Here is a 22,210-nt window from a genome sequence, read left to right on the forward strand (position 1 = left end):
GTTTCAATGTCTGGGATCCACACATGATCTTCTGGACTCCTTCAAAGGGCTGGCATCATTTCTCCAGCTCTGCTCTCTGTAGCGCTCTAAGCTCAGGTTGATCCACTGAATTGCCACTGCTGTTATTGATGGTCATCCCATGGTACTGGCAATAGGCTTTACCAATATCTCTCTCATAGGCTCTCTTCATGGTGCCAAACCTCAAATCTTTTGCATAACCTTTTCTGTCTTGGGTCAGCTACTGCAACTGAGGCTGCACCTTCACCAATGGCCTTCCATGGCCTCTCACAGTGTTGAGCCCCAGCTGCTCTTCATGACCCCTTCATGCCTTCAAAATCAGTACCACCTGGGTGACTGTTGCACATTGCCAAGTCCAGTCACAGCACAAGGTACAACTGTGACTATCTCTGGAACACAACCTCTTTGTGCTCTCAGAAAACACTTCCCAGAAGATTTCACCTCAGTAATGCTGGTCTCTTCTTAATTGCGACTAATTTCTTAGCTCCAGGTGACCAGCATCAATTGTCCCAGTAATGCAAAGGCTTTGTTTTAGTAGTTCTGGTATCTTGTTAATCACAGATGATTCTTCAGCCCCAGCTAACCAAAAACACAGAATCATCACAATCAAAATAGCAACAGCCCTGATAAGAATCTTTAATCTTCCCTCTGCAATTTCACAAGCCAGGCCTCCAACTTCTGCACTGTTTTCAACATTATCTTCCAAGTTCCTACAGAACATCCTACAGAGCTCTTAACATCCCAGTAGCTCTTCTAACTCAAAGTTCCAAAGTCCTTCCACAATCCTCTCCAAAGCAAGGTCAGGTTGTCACAGGAATACACTCCCAGTACCAATTTGTCTTTGTCAGGGTTTCTATTTCTATAAAACATCATGACCAAGAAGCAAGTTGGGGAGAAAGGGATTTATTCAGCTTACACTTTGGACATTGCTGTTCATCACCAAAGGAAGCCAGGACTGGAATTCAAGCAGGCCAGGAAGCAGGAGCTGATGCAGAGGCCATGGAGGGATGTTACTTATTGGCTTGCTTCCCCTGGTTTGCTCAGCTTGCTTTCTTATAGAACCCAGGACTACCAGCCCAGGGATAGCATCATGCACAATGGGTTGGGCCCTCCCCCCTTGATCACTAGTTGAGGAAATGCCTTACAGCTGGATCTCATGGAGGCATTTCCTCAACTGAGGCTCCTTTCTCTGTGATAATTCCAGTTTGTGTCAAGTTGACACATAAAACCAACAAGTATATGTTATGACATCATGACCAAGGCAAGTCTTATAAAGGACATTTGGGCTGGCTTACAGGTTCAGAGGATCATCCATCATCATCAAGGTGGAAGCAGGGCAGCATCTAGGCAGACATGATGCAGGCAGAGCTGAGATGTAGATCTTCATTAGAAGGCTGCTAGTGGAAGACTGGCTTCCAGGCAGCTAGGACTAGGGTGTTAATGCCCACAGTGACACACCTACTCCAACAAGGCCACACCTCCCAACAGTGCCAAGTGTATACAAACCATCACACAGTACCTACCCCATAGGAGTACTTGTTAGCTGGTAGGCAGAATCCCTGGAGCTTAATCTCTCAGATTCCACTCCCCACCTTGCTTCTCTGGGGACATTCCCTTGGGTCGATCCGAGAGTTGTCTGGTCACACTGTTGTCTGTGTGTAATCGTTTGATACTCCTTGTCTGCTTTTCTCATTTCTTTCTAAAACTGTCAGTATCTAGTTTAGTGCAGTTTGACAGTGACCACAGTTAGAATTTGATAGTTTATATGCATTAAAAGAGGCACACATACCATTCTTCAATAAGAGATACTTGACAATAATGAGATAAACAAGTCCAAAATGGGTACTCTTAAGCAGAACTCTGAAATGAGAAACAACAGATCACAGCAAAATAAAGTACCTCACGCTTTTAATCAGTCTTTCATTGTAATAAGTGTATGGCATTGACTAAGGTGTGACCTAATGCTAAGTCATCCATATTATTTTAATATTTAAGTTTTAGTTTCTCCTTGTAGCCCATAATATCACTGGTCCTGAAGGGAAGGAGGCTTTCTCCCTGTTCTACACTGAACAGCAAGCCACTGCTACAAGAGCCATAGTTACTTAGAGTGAAAATGAAAGAAGATTGACTGCCAAGTGTGGTTTTTATTCTACTACATCAGAGGTGGAGGCTCATGAGCCCACAGCCACTGGGAAGCACCTTTAGCCAGACCGCTTCATGAGGGATACAGGTTTTGCACTCTATAACTGGGGGTGGGAGTGGGAGCTGGGTGGGAGTGGGAGCTTTACATATTTCTTAAGCAAAGGCCTGCACTGTTCTGGTTCATGTGGGTGGACTAGTGGTGGTTCTGACATTTCCACCTGTTTCTCTTTTCCTTCTGTGGTTGTCTCCTCTTTATGGAGGGCTTACGTATGTGGAGGCCTCATTCTAGCCTCTGTTAAGAAGACGTAGGTGGAGGTTTTGCTGTGTTCTGGCCTCCAGACATAAAAAGTAGTGTGTATTGACTTTGTTGTTAACCTAAAACTGCTCTGAAATATAAAACATTTTAAAATGTGGACAAAATGCAGTCGTTACTACATTACAATATTACATACTAGCACATGCTGTAGGGGGATGGTGAATGTGGTTGAGAAGCCTTCACATTTGTGGTAGAATTTATGTAGAGACACCTAGATGCAGAGTCCATTTGTGAGAGGATGTCTAGAGCCCTCTGGTGTTTTGTGTCATTGTGTCTGTGTATGTGGAACATTTGCTCATCAGGAAACTTAGAGTTGAGTGGACCTGTTAGCTCCTCCAAAGTAGCCTCATAGGAAAAGAAGCTGCATTTTAAAGCCTCCTTTGGAAATATTCGTGGTATCACCCATTTATTGCCAGTAGTCCGGCAGCTTCCAACCAACCACAACACTCGATACAACATAAGTGGAATTGTTAAGTTGTGTATTTGCTGAACTCTTGGCAGGTCTGTTCTCTTCATAGCCAGCAGATGGCCTCAGCCATTCATAGCACACTTAAAAATGCTTTCTATTAGTAATTTCTTTTACTTTTTGGTTATTCGTTCAGCTTCCCACTTCCCATAGTAAAATTCTGATATCTAGCAGAAAGCTCCTGGTGTCAGCTCTTGCCGGCAGTGTCCTCTCCCAAGGGTTGTGTGTAGCTTAGCCAGTAGGCTGCCCTTTCTTAAGTACATTCAAAGCCATCACATAGGAATCACATGCTTTCCTTGCAGTTTTTAATAGATGTTACCTTTCATGACTTACCTGTCACTTGCACAATTTAAAATATCAGATAGTACAGTAAACACACACACACACACACACACACACACACACACACACACTCACACACTCACACACAATCGGTTCCCCACCCACAGAAGCTTGTTCCTCTTAATCCCTCCCAGGACTTGAGTTCTGCACCCTACCTTCCAGAGCAATTCCCTCTTTCACACGTCTGCTGCTGCTTCAGCTCCACTGACGATCTTTGCTTCCCTTTTAGATTTGTTTATAATATCTTTAAGTATACAGTCAAAGGTTGTTTGTTTTCTTTGTCTTTAGTTTTCTCTCTGGCACTGTTCTAAGACAGGGTCTTACAAGGTCTCACTAAGCTGATCTTGACCTAGCTTTTTAGTCCAGGCCGCCCTCAAACTCACCATCCCCTAGTCTCAGCTCCCCAAGTGTGTGCAGCCATACCCTTTGAGTTTTTGGGGTTTCTCTTGGTCTGCCCATTTGTTTGTTTGTTCTTTTAAGACACAGTCCAGTTAAGGCTGGCCTTAACTCCTTAGTCACTAGGAATGGCCTGGGTTTTGATCATCTTGTTAGTTGATGAGATTACAGCTGTGTGATCCACACACAGCTTCTGTGGTGCTGGGATCAAACCTAGGCCTTTAGGAATAGGAGACAAACAGTATAGCCACTGAACTATATTTCCAGACCTTTATTATTATTGTCATTATTATTATCATTATTACAACATAACCCATTATTTTAAAGTTTGAACAAAATCATATTGACATTTAAGCTTATAGTCAGTCAGTCAGTCAGTCAGTCAGTCAGTCAGCGTCTCCTGACTCCCAGCTGCTGAGATTTTTTTCAGTATTCAGATCATTCAAAGGGAACGTCTTTGGGTTTTGGATTAAAGTGTGAAAAAAACCCTGCAGTGTATATTGTCTGACTGTAAAAGCTGTCATTCCTTCTTTTCAAGCTCCCAAGTCCCCGCTGCTGTTGTCTCATTAAGGAAGGGAAAGAGTGGTGGTGGTGGGGGGGTGATGATATTTTTTTCCATTCCCAACATAAAAATCCCGGTAATATTTCCATTTGATAGTTTCCTTAGTTTCTTTTTCCCTCTTGTACTTGCTGCAGATGAAGATCTGATAAAGTATGGCTGGCCTGAAGATGTTTGGTAAGTAGCAGTTTTTATTCTATTTAGATTGTCATTTAGATTTCAGACTTGGCCATCTACCTGCTGCCTCTAATTTAAACACATGGTCTACATGGTGTTTTTGTTCATGGAATTCCTGAGTGAATAGTGTGGTGCCCTTCAGAGTTCACCCTGTGACCTGAGGGAAGGGTGCGGGTGAGCTCCTGACACAGCTTCTCACCATGGTCTTGTCCATGTTCATTCTCCACTGCTTACTCTCTCTCCTGGAAGCCAGTCTTAACCACTTCAGTGGGTATCTCTCTCCCTGTATAAGTTCTCCTTTCTCTCTCTCCTGGAAGCCAGTCTTACCATTTCAGTGGGTATCTCGCTCCCTGCTTAAGTTCTTGGGTCCTGTTTACTCAGGTATGATGGTGATAGTGCACATTTTTCAAGCACTTAACTGCCAAATACTGTCAGCTTCTTTTTTTTTTATAATTTTTTTAACACTTATTCATTTATTATATATGAGTACACTGTAGCTGTCTCCAGACACACCAGAAGAGGGCATCAGATCTCTTTACAGATGGTTGCGAGCTACCATGTGGTTGCTGGGATTTTGAACTCAGGACCTCTGGAAGAGCAGTCGGTGCTCTTAACCACTGAGCCATCTCTCCAGCCCATACTGTCAGCTTCAGTACATTTAATTTCACAACGACCTATAAAGCTACCGGGCCCATCTTTCAGCTGAGAAACAGAACAGGTCTGCACTGGTTATTACTGGCCCAGCTCAGTTTCTAAACCATTGCTGTTGATTTTCCCTCACCTTAGGGCACCATTCTTCCTACCTCAGTTCACTGCTCCTGCTGCCCCTCCCCCACCCCCAGGCCCAGGCCCATTGCTGGAATTCTCTGCAGACCTTTCCTCCAGCTGTGTGCTCCCCGTCCCCCTGATTTCCTTACAGTGCTGTGAGGTTGGATGGCTACTTTTCAGAAGAGCCGGTTAAGTTTTCAGTAAGGTGGACAGCCTTGAGCATCATATATCATAGCAACAAGCCATTTATTATCTTACAGGCATTAGCTCAAGCTCCCACTTACGTGTGGCTTTGTTCGGAAGCCCCATGTATTTGTGGGGCTCCCCAAACGGGACTTTTATCTACTTGGTTATGAAGGCTCTAGTTCATGGCTCCACTGGGCATGTTCTCCTACCATTCCAAAGTTCACACTGAGAGCCAGGAGGTGGCAGGAACACGAGGAATTTCAAAGGTTAAAAAAAACGAAACTGTTCCAGCACAGTGCCCTAGCTTCTGCACTCAAATGTACCACTGGGTTAGACACTGCTTAGGTAGGCCCCTTTGCTCAGGTAGGCAGACTACTGCTGGGACTCTCTGGCCTTCCTTCAGAAGGCCCTACAACCTCCATAGGACAGTGGTTTGCCTGCTTTGAGAACAAGAGCTCAATGGCGCTGGCACATAACTATAGAGTTTATTCTTGACTCACTTGCTGCCTTCATAGGAACACACATGTCGAAGGCTCCCTCACCAGGAATGCTTCCTGGTCTCCCTTTGTGTATCTGTCATCTCCAGCTGTAGCCTCTCTGATGCCAGTGTATCTACCTCTTGGGTAGATAGTCACCTGCTATTTCTTTGTCCCCCTTTATTTTTTTCAAGGTAGAGTTTGACTATTTCAGGCTTTCCTGGAACTCACTTTCTTGCCTCAGTCTTCCAGGTTCTAGAACCACAGCTACTGTGTTCACTTGTGCTGTGCATTAGCCTACAGATTGACACATGGCTGCCTGTATAGGAAAGCTTATATATTCAGATACATCTTGAAAGTCAGTTTACCATACCTTTTTTTAAAAAGACTTTTTTTAATTAATTTTTATTGATATGAGTACACTATAGCTGTCTTTAGACACACCAGAAGAGGGCATTGGATCTCATTACAGATGGTTATGAGCCACCATATGGTTGCTGGGAATTGAACTCAGGTCCTCTGGAAGAGCAGTCAGTGCTCTTAACCACTGAGCCATCTCTCCAGCCCCTTTACCATATCTTTTAAGCATTTTTTTTAAACACACAGGTAGAATTTCTAATTTATTTAGACAGATTCTAATTTAAAGCCCACACTAGTAAATTACAGCTTGAGAGTTTTTTTTTGTTTTTTTGTTTTTTAAGGTTGAAACTTACCAACTTATCTAGGCTGATAGGTACCTCTTTGGCACCTTTAATAGTTCAGGGATGAATGACCAAAGCTCAGCACAGTTGACTTTTATTTTCAGAGCTATTTAAGAACTCAGGGAAGCTGGAGTAGCCCCAAACCTCAGGACCCATTCCAGTTCATGTGTTGTCAATCCTGACAAACTTCCAGGGAGCCAAGAGCCACTCTGAGCTCATGTACAGGGCAGGGTTTTAGCCTGGTGCTCTCTGATGCTGGTTTGCAGAGTTTACCTATTACAGCATCTGAGTCTGTCCTGGTGAGCCTTCTGAGGTTCCTTAAACAAAGAACTTTCTTTTTTGGGGGGCAGAAGTGGGGTCATAGCACTTTATTGAGGGACAGGGCTCCAACATCTGCACAGCTACAACCTGAGGACAGAGGGCAGAGCTGAGGTGGATGAGTGGAGGGTGCACCCCACAGCCTTTCTCACTTAATGCCCCTTCTGATTTGAGACTTTCGGATCTCTTAGGCACCCTCTTTACCTCTAATTCTAGATTCCTGGGGCCCCACTGGTTGACCAGTCATGGGGTTTGGGAAGGGCAGGACACTGGGAGCTTTCAAAAGGGAGGAAGGCTACCACTGGGCAGACCATAGCTCACAGAGTGACAGTCAGCCACATGCTGTGGAGCCTGAATCTCATGAAGGCCCCCTTCTCCACCAGCTTCACTTTGTGTTTGCGCTTGAGCTTGGCTCGTTCCCGGGGCTCAATCATATTTCTCTTCTGGAAGGTCTTGAACCTGTCTCAGAGGATGTTACCTTCTTGCTTCATTCTGAGTGAGCCAGACAGCTCAGAACTGAGCTGCACATCAATGTCAGGGGCCTGGTACTTGAGCCATCCCAGCCTTTCGGGCTTGTCAGCCTCTACCAGTCGCTGAATGCGGCACTGCTCCCTCTGGCGTGCCAGTTCTGCCAGCCTTTGGGCCACCTGGGCCTTGATCCCACGCAGCCTGAAGAGTTCTTGGTGCTGAAGCTGGGCTTCCTCAGCACCCGCAGCCTGTGAGCAGCCTTCTCCTGCCTCCGCTGCTGCTGCTCCTCTGTCTTCTCTATCCTCTTCTCAGGACCAGCAGCACTAGTGAGTAAGGTCTCAGTGGCCCCATCATCAGCCTCTGGCTGCTCAGCACAGCCTGGCCCCTCCTCATCCTCAGACTCTTTGAACAGGCCCTCACACGTCTCCCGAAACACGAACTCCTGGGTAGCAGCTTGCTCTATGGTGGGCAGGGCCAGCTGTTGCTCTGGCTTTCCTGTGTCTTTCTCACTTTGCAGCTCCACCTCATGGGCCTCTCGAAGCAAGGCCTGGTGATCTTCAAAGCTTGGGTTGTAGGAGGTGCCTCCAGGAATCACCTCCACTGCGGGCACCTGGCAAGGCTTAACGTGGAGGTGGGGTGGCTTCCTCGTGCCTTTCTTGTTGGTCTGCTCCAGAAAAAAAATGCATCCTGACCAATCAAAGATTTGCCCAGGGTGTTTTTTGGGTTCCAGAGGTCATAGAAGGGCGGCTCAATGATGTCCTGGGGCCCAGGTTTGACCTTTGGTGCAGGAAGACTAAGAAATTGGGCCTGTGCCTTGGGCACATCCCTGGGCAGCTCACCCTGCTTTGCCAGTTTCTCCCATTGCTCCTCCTTTCGACTGAGCTTCTTGGCACTGGGGACCTGCTGTGCGAGGATGTCTTTGGGAGCGGGGATGTTAGAATGATTCTCAAGGGCAAGGTTAACCTGTAGGGGGTTTTGGAGATGGCTGTGAATTCTGGACCCAGGTCCTCTTCTCGCTTAGTTCTTTTCACTTGAATCCAGTGTCCGTGAAGAAGAACTTTCGTTTGGGGCCTCTGCCAACAAACCACCGATCGTGCGCTCTTGTAGACGTACGTCTTCCAGGAACTGGTCTCCCTCTAGCCCTAGTGGCTCTTCAGTGAGCCTCCTCCAGCCGTGCTTCTTGTTTCTGGGGCCCTGCCTCTGCCGCCTCAGAGAGGCATCCACTGAGGTGGACCGCAGCTCCAGGAAGCCAGAGTCCACCTGGCACCGCCCCTGTTAACTACCAGCAGCCATCATAGTTTAGTCGCTCAAATTCCAATATCAGTAAAGAACTAAGGATTAAATGAGATTAGAAACAAATTAGTTTTTAAGTGAGGAAAGGAGAAAAGCCTCATGAGACTGTGTAATGAGTAGTATTTTCATGGGCCCCACTTTAAGGAATTGAGTAACTCCCTGGACCTCTGCATCCTCCAGTAATTGTTGCTCTTTTATTGAAAATTTTAGTCTCTGAATTAGTGAGGGAAGGCGAGAAGGAATGAGGACACAAGGACAAGAGGCTGGAGTGGCCATAGTTTAAACTCTGAGTAAGTGTTTCTAGTGAAGCTGAAAGATGTTTCACAGGAAGCAGCTTGTGCTGAATTGTTTCAGGGGTAGGTGTTTCAGACCCTGCACTTCTGTCTGTCTCTGCCTTTGTAGATCTAAAACATGAAATGAAGCCTGAAGATGGTGTATACAATCTGGGAAAAGACACCATGGCCACAGAAGCTCTTAAGAGGAAGCATTAGTTGGGCCTTGCTTACAGTTTCAGAGGCTTAGTCCGCTGTCACCATGGCTGTCACGCTGGCACCATGGTGGCACACATGGAACTGGAGCAGTAGCTGAGAGATGTATCCTGATCTAAGGCAGCTGGAGAGAGACACTGGGCCTGGCATGTACTTGTGTCGCCTCAAAGCCCTCTCCCCAGTGACACATTTAAGCCAATAAGACCACCCTTCCTAATCCTTTCAAAGAGTTCTACTCCCTGGTGACTAAGCATTCAGATATGAGCCTCTGGGGGCCATTGTTATTCAAGCCACCACTCTAGCCAGAATACTTCTCTGTGCTTTGATTACTTAGGTATGTTGAATTATTTTGGTGTTTCTATTGACAGCATTCCATTTAAGAGACCTTGAAGAAAAGAACAGAATCTAATAGCCACTCTTGCTGTGTAGGAAGAGCCGTTATTAATAAAGAGCTGTCACTAAGCAAGCAGGAGCCAAGATGGCAGGTGCACCCTTTCAGCTGAGGTCAGTTCATAGCATGATGTTTTTCTTAAGATCCCGAAAGGAGAATGAGATGTATAAAATTTCTAGATTTGTAAAAGATATGAATTTTTCTGGGCAGAAAAATGCCCAGCTAAGAGTGATATTTACTATGAATTTTACAAGGGAATGCAAATGAGTAAAGGAGCAGCTTGGAAAAACATGACTCGAATCTGATGTAATGTCCATTTTTGGCTATCAGTAATGACTCAGAGTAAGAGGCAGCTTAAATCATTTGCCCAAAGTCTGAATATTGTTCTATATACAGAACAAATAGCAGGATATTTAGCTTCTTTGAGGGCATAATCTGAGCCTTCATACCGAGTCATACTTACTATATCTGGTACTGAGTGTGTGACCCTTTTAACACCTAAAATAGAAGTTGATACAAGAAAATGCCTGAGGACGTCTGTACTGGGATGCAGTGATGCTCCCGTCCTTTGGTTTTTGTTTGGTTTTGAGATAGGGTTTCCCTAAGTAGTCCAGGCTAACCCTGAACTTACGGTACTCCTGCCTGCTGGAACTACAGACCTTTGCTACTCTGCATGGTCTCCATAGGCTTCCCCAAACCTTGTTAGGAACAGTACCCGCTGAAGTTAACAGCGTCACAGTGTTCGTGTCAGTCATGTGTAGCCTTGTTCATTGTTGATGCTTAAATTCTAGGCCCATCTCTGTGTGTTGCAAAGTGAATCAACTTTATTTGACGAATTATATGAAAGAAAATCACTTCGGTTTTAAAAGATTCAGTTTTAAATTGATGGAACCCTGTCTTAGTTAGGATTCTTATAAAACTCTATGACTAAAAGCAGGTTGGGGAAGAGTTTCTTTCAGTTACAGTTCAATTTAACATACCATCAAAAGTAGTGAGGACAGGAACTCACACAGGACAGGAACCTGGAGGCAGGAGCTGATGCAGAGGCCATGAGGAGTGCTGCTGACTGGTTTTCACAGTCTGCTTTCTTATAGAACCCAAGACTACCAGCCCAGAGGTGGCCATACCGACAATGAGCTGGGCCCTCCCCATCAATCACTACTTAAGAAAATGCTCTGCAGGCTTGCCTACAGCCCCATCTTTTGGGGCATATTGTCAATTGAGATTCCCTCCTGTGATGATTCTGCTTGTGTCAAGTTGACATGAAACTAACTAGCCAGTACAAATACTAAAGAAAAGTGAATTTAAGAATTTAACTAAAAGTCGTGTCTTATCTTATTCCCAACAGTTAGGAGGCAGAGGCAGGAGATTCTCTGTGTATTGAAGGTTAGTCCAGTTTACATAGCAAATTCCAGGCCAGCCAGGGCTTTGTAGTGAGGCCCTACCTCAAGAAAGGGAGGGGTGTGCTGTGGGCCATTCTGAATAATTTCCAGACAGTTCCAGGGCCATCTAGGCTTAGGTTCATCCAGGGGTGCATGTTGATGTCATGAGGAGAGAGAGAGAGAGAGAGAGAGAGAGAGAGAGAGAGAGAGAGAGAGAGAGAGAGAGAGAGAGTGTGTGTGTGTGTGAGAGAGAGAGAGAGAGAGAGAGAGAGAGAGAGAGAGAGAGAGAGACACACACACACACACCTTGGTTTTGATTGCTTTGCCATCACTGGAAACCTAGGGCTATCAGGAACTTCCCATTGTCCTCTTCTCCAGACCAAAGTCCTGCAAAGCTCCTAGGTCAGCAACAGTGGCGTTTCACTGACTTCTTCCATCCTTTCTCGTCTGAAATTCTTACCCTGCTTTTCTTCTTAGCCTGTGCTTTGGTTGGGCCAGCCAAATCTCAGCTCTTCCCCAAGCCATTGGTCACTGATAGCTCTTCTTGTCCCTTGAAACTGCACTCTACCCAGGATGTTTCATGTTTATTATCTGACTCACCTTGGCTTGGAGCCATGCACAGCTGCACACCTCTCAAGTTTCTCTTGCCTCTCCAGCTGGCTGGCCAGCCTTTGGAGATGGTGACTGTCTTATGCTCTCCATGGAGCCTCATGGGTGATAAGTCCCAGAGAATACTATTTAGGAATGAGATGCTTTCAGTGCAAGTGGACAAAGACATGGTTGTCTTGTTGTTGCTAAAAGTGGTTTCCTTCTTTGTAGGTTTCACGTGGACAAACTTTCTTCGGCTCATGTGTACCTACGATTACAAAAGGTAACTGACTGAATGGAAACATGACCTTTCCTCTACTAATGAACATCATATATTCTTTTCATGCGATTAAGTTGCTTAAATAATAAATGTGTTCAAAGTCATAAAGACTAGTAAATGTCTTCCTCCTACCCAGAAGATTGCTACAGAAAATTCTGGATGATTTCCCAGGTAGAAGCCCCAGGTTGTCTAGCCAGCTCAGTGCATCGCCTGTCCCTCTGCTTGTGTTCCCCTCAGCTCAGTTGATGCTGACATCTATTTCTGGTGGCTGCTGCTTCAGACTCACCCAGTCCACCTGGCTCACGAGGGTGCTTGTTCCCCGTTATCAGTGTCTTTGGACAGTCTAAAACAGTAGTGATAATTCAGGAACAAAGATTCCATGTGCCCGGGTAACACAGCACCACCATTCTTTTCTAATTTGCTTGTATTTGTATTTTCAATAGTATGTAGTTAAACTACATAGTGTATGTACTTGTGCTTGTATGTATTATGTTTAAAGTTACAAAGGTCATATGGCTCCCCGGTTGCTAGCATCTCACATTACATGGCAGACATCTCAACCAACAGGCCAAATCCACTCACTACTGTCAATTAATTCTGGACTTGATTTGAGCAGTTTTCCCATTAATGTTTCTTTTCTCTTCCAGAAACCATTGTGAGGTATCATGGTGCACTCACTTGTCCCTTCTGCCCTGACTTTGATGACAATGTTCCTTTTTTATGACTTAACAGTTCACTTAGTGATCTTATATGTGTCTTAGTTTTTCTCATGACTACATAGAATCACAGAGTGGGGGTGGCCTCGTGTCTTAGCGTGACTTACACTAGTAGCATGAGCCTGGATTGCCTGCCCAGGGCTATGCCTGCCACCTTTCTCCACAGTGGCACTACATTTCCAGACTTGGTTACTACATAGCAAGTTGGGGTCCAGCTTCTACTCAGGCAGGGACAAAACGCAGTTCACGTTTTAGAGTGGGGTGGTTTCATTATTTGGGGCTCATGCAGGATGGGACTCTTCTTCCCCCTCATTTGCATAAGCGAGGATTTGCATTTCTGTCTGCCGTGGGCCTTATGTGTATTCAAATACTGTATTCTGTTGCTCTGTGTTGTATCCAGCTCTGGTGAATTCCCCTTCAGCCTCCTGTGCTCTGCCTAACCCACCCAACCTCTTATTCATTATTTTCATGAATAAAAAATGTTACTAATTTTTAAATTTTGTTTTGAGACAGTCTCATTATGTAGCCAAGGCTGGCCTTGAACTCAAAGAGATCTTTCTGTCTTTACCTCCTGAGTGCTGGATTCAAAAGCATATGCTGTCATGCCCAGTCCATAAAAGGTTTTAACAAAGTTTTGCTATGGAGACCTGGTCTGGAGCTTACTAAGTAGAGCAGGCTGGCCTTGAACTTGTGATTCCCCCTTCTGAATACTGGGATTACAAGCATACATGATGGTAATTTATATGATAATCTCTTAAATCTGAGCTGCAGCAGCTGGCAACATCGTTCCTTGCCCTCAAGTTGTATGGTGGCATGCACCTGCTGTGTGTTTGGAGTCTCTACAGTGACGTCACCAGGCAACATGGGAAGTGATGCCAGAAGGGTTTGATTATGAATTAATTTGGGATCATTGTGAGTTTCAGAAATCTGCAGTTGGCAGACTGTGAGACTGCAGTTCAGGTTCTAAGCAACTGAGAAGTCAAGGACAGTGATGTAATGATTTTGATCTTCTGCTTTGTGGTTTTCATCCAAAACATTGTTACCGAAAGTTCAATTTAAGCTGAGGTTTCTGTTCTGTCTGCGTATCTGGGATGTATTTAGACTATTTAATCTTGGCCTACAGCCATGCTATCCCAAGCTGATGGAAGTACTTCTTAGGGTCAGGGTTTATAAACTCGGTGCTGTTTTCTTGTTTGTTATTTTGATTGCTGTAGTGAGCTAATAATAGTGGCACAGTTAATAGGAAAGTTACTGGGTCAGAATTTAGATTGTGTGCAGCTTTTCAGCATTATAAACCCTGATTTAGAAATGCTCGTTTGTTTTGAAAGAAAGTCTCACTGTTGGCCATGCTGCTCTTGAACTCTTGGGTTCGAAAGACCTTTCTGCCTCGGTTTTCTGAGTAGATGGGACGGTAGGTGGCCATCCACTGCTCATCTGACTTTGGCCTTTTTCCCCCCTTTTCTTTCCTTCCTTCCTTCCTTCCTTCCTTCCTTCCTTCCTTCCTTCCTTCCTTCCTTTGTCACTGTGGCTGGTGTGGAACTTGCTAGGTAGAACACCCTGGAATCCTGACTCTGTAGCACATAACTGCTTACTTCCTCCTGTGTAGAAGGGACCGACTCTTTCCTTATTGAGCCACTGTGAGGGTTAAGACCTGGCATATCTTGAAGCTTTGCAGAGTGATGTCAGACAGGTACTGTGTGCCTTCATTGTGGTTTGAATCCAACCCAAAGCATGAAGACCCAGACTCTCAGCAGTGTTTGCTGATACACAGCCAGTTTGCATAGAAAAGTCATGACCGTTGGGAGCTTTTTTAGCTCACTAGTGTAAAGTGACTCAAAGCAAAGTTGTGGCCTTTACACTTTCTAAGTTCCTAGGCTCACTGGTGTGAGCTCTTCCATTGCTGCTGCTGTGTGGCCTCTGCTGCCTGCTTTATCTTCTATTGGGAGCAGCACAGCGGGTGAAGAACATAAGAACTTCACCCTGATTTTGATTCGAGGTAGATGGCCGGTGAGATGTTTGGGATCCAGAACTCCAAGGCATCTGTTTCAAAGGAAAGTTACGGGGACCTCAGCCAAGAAGATGTCTAGATGTCAGAATGGACACCATTTTCCCCCAAGCTTTCCGGAAATGAATGAGAATGTCAAAAACTACTGAGCCATAAGTGCAGTGAATGTCTTCAACATGGTTTACAATGTGCTAAGTATAGTCTTCTGTTAGTGCCTTCTCTCGGTTCAGGTAGCATTCTGTAGTGGGCACGGTAAATTGACTTCATCTGTCAGTGTTCTAGCATTCTGTAATCCACCTGAAGAGCCCTTGCTTGTAAGCCGGGTCCACTAAGGCAGCAGCAATGCCTTGTGAGTGCTCCAGTGGCCATCAGTAACCCAGAGGAGTATTTGGTTTATTTTGTGTTGCAGGGAGAGAAGATAGAAGACATTCCAAAGGAGGTTCTGATGGACTGTGCCCACCTTGTGAAGGCCAATAGCATTCAAGGTCAGTTTGCCCAGACGTGTTTTCTAAATCCACATGCACCTTTTCTATGTCTGGTCACAGTCCACGTTAGCAGGCATGAGTCTGGGGACAGCAGAAGACATGTCTGAGGAGGTGACCGCTTGTCAGAGAACCAAAAAGTCAGAGCCACTCCTCAGTTTTACTGTCCTGTCTGTCTCCACTCTAGACTTTCCCTTTTCTTGAACAGGAAGGCATCCAGCTCTGCCTAAGACTTTTGCCAACATGGCTGTGTTGATAGCTAAGGACATGTGTCTGCCTCCGTCACTTGTCAACAGATTGTAAAACTAGGACGGTTTAGCTCAGTGTTTTGGATTTTTTTAAAAATAACTTTATGTGTAAGGTGTTTTGTTTGCGTGTATGTCTCTGTGCTGTGTGTATGTCTGGCGCCCTTAGTGCCCAGAAGAAATTTCGGATTCCCTGGAACTGGGGTTACAGACAGTTGTGAGCCACAATGTGGTTGTTAGGAAATTGAACCCAGATCCTCTGGAAGAGCATCCAGTGCTTTAACAGCTGAGCCATCTCTTCAGCCCCTCATTTGGATATTTTGAACCAGGATCTTGATATGCAGCCCAGGCTAGCATGGAACTCACTGTGTGGCCCAGGCTGGCAACTCGAAATTCTCCTATTTCAGCTTCCTGGGTACTGGAAGTATAGTGTGTTTAACTATACCAGGCTTAGCACCAGAGTCTTTAAATCACACGTTTTTCTCCTCCTCTCCCATGCTTTTCCTTCATTTAACATGTGAAGGTTTTGGGTCATTTGACTCTGTTGTCCTCCTTACCCATAAAATCTTACTTAGCTGATCTAGGTGGTCTGTGAGTGTCCTTATCTTCCAGGAACTCTTTGGGTGAGTCCAGTGTGCAGTGTGGGTTGGAAACAATCTCCTTATGTGTTTTAGGCAGTAGTTAAAAATACTGGGCTTGGTGCCTGTGTAATTCTAGCTAAGATTAAATCTAATCGGAAGCTGAAGGATGTTCCAAGGGTGGGGATGGCAGTATGAAGAGGGTTGAGAGAGGGGTGGGTTTAAATGGTTGAGCTAATAGGGGAGATTTTAGGGGTGGGATGTAGATCTGGGTAGAAAGAGAGAAGAGGTTATAAATGAAGTTGGGAGGTGATCCAGAGCAAACACAGCTGATAACAGGCACTGGAGTTCGTGATTACACAAGGAGAGCTTGGCAGCCTTCCTTCGTGTAGCCTGGTGTCTTTAGTCTCAACCCAGGCAGCCTTAATTGCAGACCAGGTACATAGACTAAGAAGCTTAAAGTTTGCCACCTTCATAGTCAGCAGGTTGTTCTGAGTGAAGATGCTTTATTTTATGAGTAGAGTGGGATGTCTCAGATCTTCAGCTACTGAAGTAAAGAAGGAAACAAGCAAGCTGTTTGCTCTGTGCTTCAGCCTCTTCCACAGAGCCTTGTTCTTTCCCATGCCCCTGGCTTGCAGGTAAACCCTGGTCCAAAGAGCTATAGACTCCTTATTCTTGGCTCGGTTTCTTCTTAATGTCCTTAGAGTTGATGAGTTCTAGAGAAAGCAGGGGAAGAGTCATGACATGGGATTATTCCCTTCCTTCCCCAGCACAGCAGAAAAGGAGCTAGGCCCCAGGTTCCACTCTTAATGAGTACCAGAGGACCACGCCGAGGACTAAAGAGAATGGTGAACGTGCAGAGGACACTCAGCTGGCAGCTCTGTAGTTACCAAGTTCTCTCTTGCTCAGGACCGAGGGGACAGGCATTAAGCTTGCTGGTTTCTGCTAAATTGGCTCATTTTGGTTCAGACTCATAGGTTTTGTATAGGGGAAAAGGCTTCACTGTTAACCCAATAAGCCTTCCTAAACATGTTGATTTCCTCAGTGCCAGACGGGGTTAGTGAATGATAGGCACTCCCCACTTGGTTGGGTATTGCCAGGCTGTGGCTAGTTAGCCATTACCGAGTCAAAGATTCATTCAAGAGTCTAAGGAAACTCAGTCCTTTTGTCTTGAAAACTATGTACATGGTAAGTTTGCATTCAATAATAGGGACTTTTTGGAGGTCATGGACCCTTGCTTTTTCTACTCCAATACTGTGGCATAATGTTCAACTTCCCACTCACCTTTGGTGCTTTGGGACATTGGAAGTGAGCTCTCCTTAAGCCTTGCCTGGGGTGGCTGATGTTTTGCTGTGGGTGAGGGCTGTGCTACTCAGTCTCATGTTTCCTGCCTGTTGAAGACAGTCTCTCTTGACAGGCTGCAAGATGAACAACGTTAATGTGGTTTACACGCCATGGTCTAACCTGAAGAAGACAGCTGACATGGATGTGGGGCAGATAGGCTTTCACAGGCAGAAGGATGTAAGTGTTCATACCCCTGCAGGAGGTGGGGCCTGACTCCAAGCTGGGTGTCCATGCTCCTTATGTGTGTTAAGTTGGGTGGCTAAAACCCTGGAAAGTCAAAGCCTTGCCCTCTTAGGGGAGAGAAATAATTACGGCTCAATACTTTCCTCTTACCTTCCTCAAAGGTAAAGATTGTGACAGTGGAGAAGAAAGTGAATGAAATCTTGAACCGATTAGAAAAGACCAAGTTGGAGAAGTTTCCGGACCTAGCAGCAGAGAAAGAAGGCAGAGACCGCGAAGAGAGGAATGAGAAGAAAGCCCAGATTCAGGAAATGAAAAGGAAAGAGAAAGAAGAAATGAAGAAGAAAAGGGAAATGGATGAGCTTAGGTACACTGGGCTGGGGCCTTGCTCTTCACTTGGGTTCTCCCCACGGGTTCTGAGGAGGAGGCCCCCTGGGCTGGAGGCCACACAGAAGCTTGGAGTGTTGACTGAGTTGTTTAAGGTGTTGTGCTTATGTGGTAAATCCCCCTGTTATAGAGGTGTTGGGTGTGAGTGAGCAAAATGACAGATTCTACTTCACCATAAGCCACCGTGGGCCTGTCTCAGATGCCAGCTTATTCGTTGGGAAGGAAGAGGTATAGGCGTGTGTAGCCCTGTTCAGCTGGGCCGTTGGAACCATGATGTGCAGCCGAGCAACACAGAGCTGCTTTCAATGCCTTTCCTGCCTTTTGGAAATTGAGCGTAGTTAATGTGACAAGACCTGCTTCCGTCCCCTACAGTTTTAATGAGCAGTTAAACTACAGCGTGGCTCCTGAAATCCTAGTGAAGGTGGCCATAAGAACACTGACTGCATCCGTTTTTCTGTCACGTCATTTTCATTCAAACCACTACAACAGCTAATGCTTGGTTTTAGTTTGGAGTAGGGGGAAATTGAAGAAAATATGTCCTTCTGTTTTCTTCTCGTCTTTAACTATTTCATGTAGAAACATGGATGATTTATGTTAGAAACACAATATTACTTCATCTTGCCAAGGAGGAATGGCTGACACTTTTAGCATTTGCCTCTTGACTCACACTGATCTTGTAAGTGCTGCTTGCATGTCCTCACTCAGCAGCGACATTTCTCTTACCTGAATTTGTAAAAAGAACGTGAGTCTGAATAGCCGTAAGCATCCTGCTGAGAGTTTCAGCTAAGTGTGTCCTCTGACTCTTAAATCAACACATTGACAAAGTTCTGCTGAACTCTAGTTAATTCAGTTTATACAACATTCCTTCTGTCTTCTGACCTCCACGGGCTTGCTGCACTTACACACACATACACACAAGACATCATATTTTTTTTTAAGTTTCAAGCAAAGGTGATGAGGCTCTGAGTGGGTGAGTGAGTGGGTGGGTGGGTGAGTGAGTGGGTGAGTGGGTGAGTGAGTGGGTGAGTGAGTGGGTGAGTGAGTGGGTGAGTGAGTGGGTGAGTGAGTGAGTGGGTGAGTGGGTGGGTGAGTGAGTGAGTGGGTGAGTGGGTGAGTGGGTGAGTGAGTGAGTGGGTGAGTGAGTGAGTGGGTGGGTGAGTGAGTGAGTGAGTGGGTGGGTGAGTGGGTGGGTGAGTGAGTGGGTGAGTGAGTGAGTGAGTGGGTGAGTGAGTGGGTGGGTGAGTGAGTGGGTGGGTGAGTGGATGAGTGGGTGAGTGAGTGGGTGAGTGAGTGGGTGAGTGAGTGGGTGAGTGAGTGGGTGAGTGAGTGAGTGAGTGAGTGGATGAGTGAGTGAGTGGGTGAGTGGGTGAGTGGGTGATTGAGTGAGTGGGTGAGTGAGTGGGTGAGTGAGTCAGTGAGTGAGTGAGTGGGTGAGTGAGTGGGTGAGTGAGTGAGTGAGTGGGTGAGTGAGTGGGTGGGTGGGTGAGTGAGTGAGTGGGTGGGTGAGTGAGTGAGTGGGTGAGTGGGTGAGTGGGTGAGTGGGTGAGTGAGTGGGTGAGTGAGTGAGTGGGTGAGTGGGTGAGTGGGTGAGTGGGTGGGTGAGTGGGTGAGTGAGTGAGTGGGTGGGTGAGTGGGTGAGTGAGTGGGTGAGTGAGTGAGTGAGTGGGTGAGTGGGTGAGTGAGTGGGTGAGTGAGTGAGTGAGTGGGTGAGTGAGTGGGTGGGTGGGTGAGTGAGTGAGTGGGTGGGTGAGTGAGTGAGTGGGTGAGTGGGTGAGTGAGTGGGTGAGTGAGTGAGTGGGTGAGTGGGTGAGTGGGTGAGTGAGTGGGTGGGTGAGTGGGTGAGTGAGTGAGTGAGTGGGTGAGTGAGTGAGTGAGTGGGTGAGTGAGTGAGTGGGTGAGTGGGTGAGTGAGTGGGTGGGTGAGTGGGTGAGTGAGTGGGTGAGTGAGTGAGTGAGTGGGTGAGTGAGTGGGTGAGTGAGTGAGTGAGTGGATGAGTGAGTGAGTGGGTGAGTGGGTGAGTGGGTGATTGAGTGAGTGGGTGAGTGAGTGGGTGAGTGAGTCAGTGAGTGAGTGGGTGAGTGAGTGAGTGAGTGGGTGAGTGAGTGAGTGAGTGGGTGAGTGAGTGGGTGGGTGAGTGAGTGAGTGAGTGGGTGGGTGGGTGAGTGAGTGGGTGAGTGAGTGGGTGAGTGGGTGAGTGGGTGAGTGAGTGGGTGGGTGAGTGAGTGAGTGAGTGGGTGAGTGAGTGGGTGGGGTGAGTGGGTGAGTGAGTGAGTGGATGAGTGAGTGAGTGGGTGAGTGGGTGAGTGAGTGAGTGGGTGAGTGGGTGAGTGAGTGAGTGAGTGGGTGAGTGAGTGAGTGAGTGTTTTTGAGACAGCATGTCTCTGCAGCCTGGCCTGACCAGGAATTCACCGTGTACTCTAGGCTGACCTCACACTTGTGGCAGTCTCCTGCCGCAGTCTTCTGAGTAGTAGTTTTGCAGGCATGGGCCCAGCTGACAGGCATGAACCCAGCTGGCAGCATGCGTTTTAGTAAGAGCTCTTTGCCTACTAAAGATTGTAAGGTGGATTATAGAGGGACCCAGAGGCAGTGGAGACAGAAGTTCAGTGACTGGCAGGGGTCCAGACCATGGACGATGAAGCTTGGACTCAGTGAGAGGGAAATTCACTGGTAAAGTTGTAGGACTTGGTTTGATGGTATTTGGGTTGAGGGGCAAAGCTCAGAATGGCTCCTGGGTTTGAAATGGAGAGGACTGTGATGCTGTTCTAGGCAACAGGAGAACTAAGTACATTTGTTTCCATAGAGAAATAGATTTTGAGTTGGATATAGACCAAAAGTCTGGGACTGCCTTTTAGGAATCACCAAAGGTGTTGGGGCAGTTGGGTTAATAGGGGGCACAGAGGAAATGTGGCCTTCAGAAAGGTACAGTCATGTGCTGCTTTCTTTAGAGTGGGAACACTTAGCCCACTGAGCCTTCCACCACCGTGGTGACCATCTGTGAAATGTTTGTTGACACAGTGCCCTCATTTGGGTTTTAGGTTGCTAGCCGCCCACAAAATGCTTATTGAGAAATAGCCTCAATATGACTATTTTCTTTTCTTCTAGGAGCTACTCATCACTAATGAAGGTTGAGAATATGTCCTCAAATCAAGTAAGTTTCTTGCTCTAATGTTGTGCCTTGAAATATTTCACAGAGAGTCTTTGGTAGTTGAGTTATTGGTTCTTGTAGTGTTTCAGATTGCTCACCGTGATTGGCAGCTGGTACTCAGAGGAGGTCGAATGGGTGCGGGGGTAGGGCAGTGTCTGCCCTGTGGTCTTGTGTTTGCTTTTGTACAGGTCACTTTAAAGAAAGGGTCTGATCCCTCACCTGCTGTGAAGGGCAGGCCCACTAGTATTAAAAGGTGTATCAACCAATCAGCTTTCTCTTACTCTAGCACAATACCAAGATAATCAATTTAGGAAGAAAGGAGCTTTATTTTGACTTGGGATTTTAGAGGTTTGGGGTATGGTCCATTGCCCTGCTGCTTTGGGTCCAGTGTTAGCGTTGTGATGGGAACACAGGACGTGGCAAGCTGCTCATCTTCCATCGGCAGAGAAGCAGAGAGGTGAGGGGAAGGCAGGAGTCCCAGCATCTGTGAAAGACATGCCTTGGGTACCTGACTTTCTTCACACTGGACACCACTTCACCCTGATGGAGCACGGGCTAGAGACCAGGCCTTTAGCACATGGCCTTTGGGGACATTTCCAGACCCAAACTATGGCACAGCACTGTAGTTCAATTCTTTTCTCCTTTCTAATTTCCTGTTACTATTTCCAGGCTTTGCAAAAACAAAACGAAAAGGAAGTTAGTAAGTTTTCATTTATTAATATCTTCTACTAATGGTGCTATAAATGTCACAATATAGTTAAACAGAGTCAGAATTGCCCCTTTAAATTAGAAATAAATGTACCAAATACAGAGACCGTGTGTAACAGCCTGACACCAGCACTGATTCTTTTCTTACTCGTTAGGACCTGGAATAAGTGTTGACATGTTTCGGGATTTTGTTTTGTTTTTGAGACAGGTTTTCCCTTTGCTGCTCAGGCTGTCACAAAGCTCCCCTTACCCAGTCACCCTCAGACTCAGTCTCCTGCCTCCGTGCCCCAGTGCTAGGACTACAAGCAGGCACCGCACACTTGGCTCAGGCTCTCTCAATGTGGCTTTAAATGTATGCTTTCATTGTATTGTCAGATATGCTAGACATGAATTGCAAATGCTGTTTAAATGAAAATTAAGTTTGGAGCCTGTGTGGCCATATGAGCTTTGTGTGGCCGGCGGCTACTATTTCAGTTCAGATAAAGAACCTGCTATCACTACAGAAAGCTCAGTTTCCTGCCTAAGGTTATCTACTCAAACTCCATGTTAAGTGCATGATTGGAGTCAGTAGGATTTTAGACGTTGCTTATGTCCAGTACCTGTCCAAGAACAGGAAAGAACAGATCTTTACTACCATGTCTGTGAAGAACTAAATTTTTGAGGCT

At 46.1% G+C, this 22,210-nt stretch overlaps 1 protein-coding gene and 1 pseudogene across 2 annotated transcripts in view; one reads left to right on the forward strand and one right to left on the reverse strand.

The window, feature by feature from the left end:
- Ccdc25 (coiled-coil domain containing 25) overlaps window positions 1-22,210 on the forward strand; it is a 32,279-nt gene that overhangs the window by 4,531 nt on the left and 5,538 nt on the right. The window contains exons 3-9 of one of the 2 annotated variants that reach the window (XM_087586177.1): window positions 4,377-4,416; window positions 9,483-9,618; window positions 11,707-11,758; window positions 14,886-14,961; window positions 17,199-17,302; window positions 17,470-17,672; window positions 20,795-20,840. In XM_087586177.1, coding sequence (XP_087442303.1) covers window positions 9,593-9,618; window positions 11,707-11,758; window positions 14,886-14,961; window positions 17,199-17,302; window positions 17,470-17,672; window positions 20,795-20,840 — 507 coding nt within the window. In that variant the 5' untranslated portion in view covers window positions 4,377-4,416; window positions 9,483-9,592. 2 annotated transcript variants of the gene reach the window in all.
- On the reverse strand, window positions 7,183-8,902 carry Nop53-ps1 (NOP53 ribosome biogenesis factor, pseudogene 1; annotated as a pseudogene).

Source organism: Rattus norvegicus, chromosome 15 (genome assembly GCF_021556685.1).
Source record: "Rattus norvegicus strain SHRSP/BbbUtx chromosome 15, alternate assembly SHRSP_T2T, whole genome shotgun sequence".
Lineage (NCBI taxonomy): Eukaryota > Metazoa > Chordata > Mammalia > Rodentia > Muridae > Rattus > Rattus norvegicus.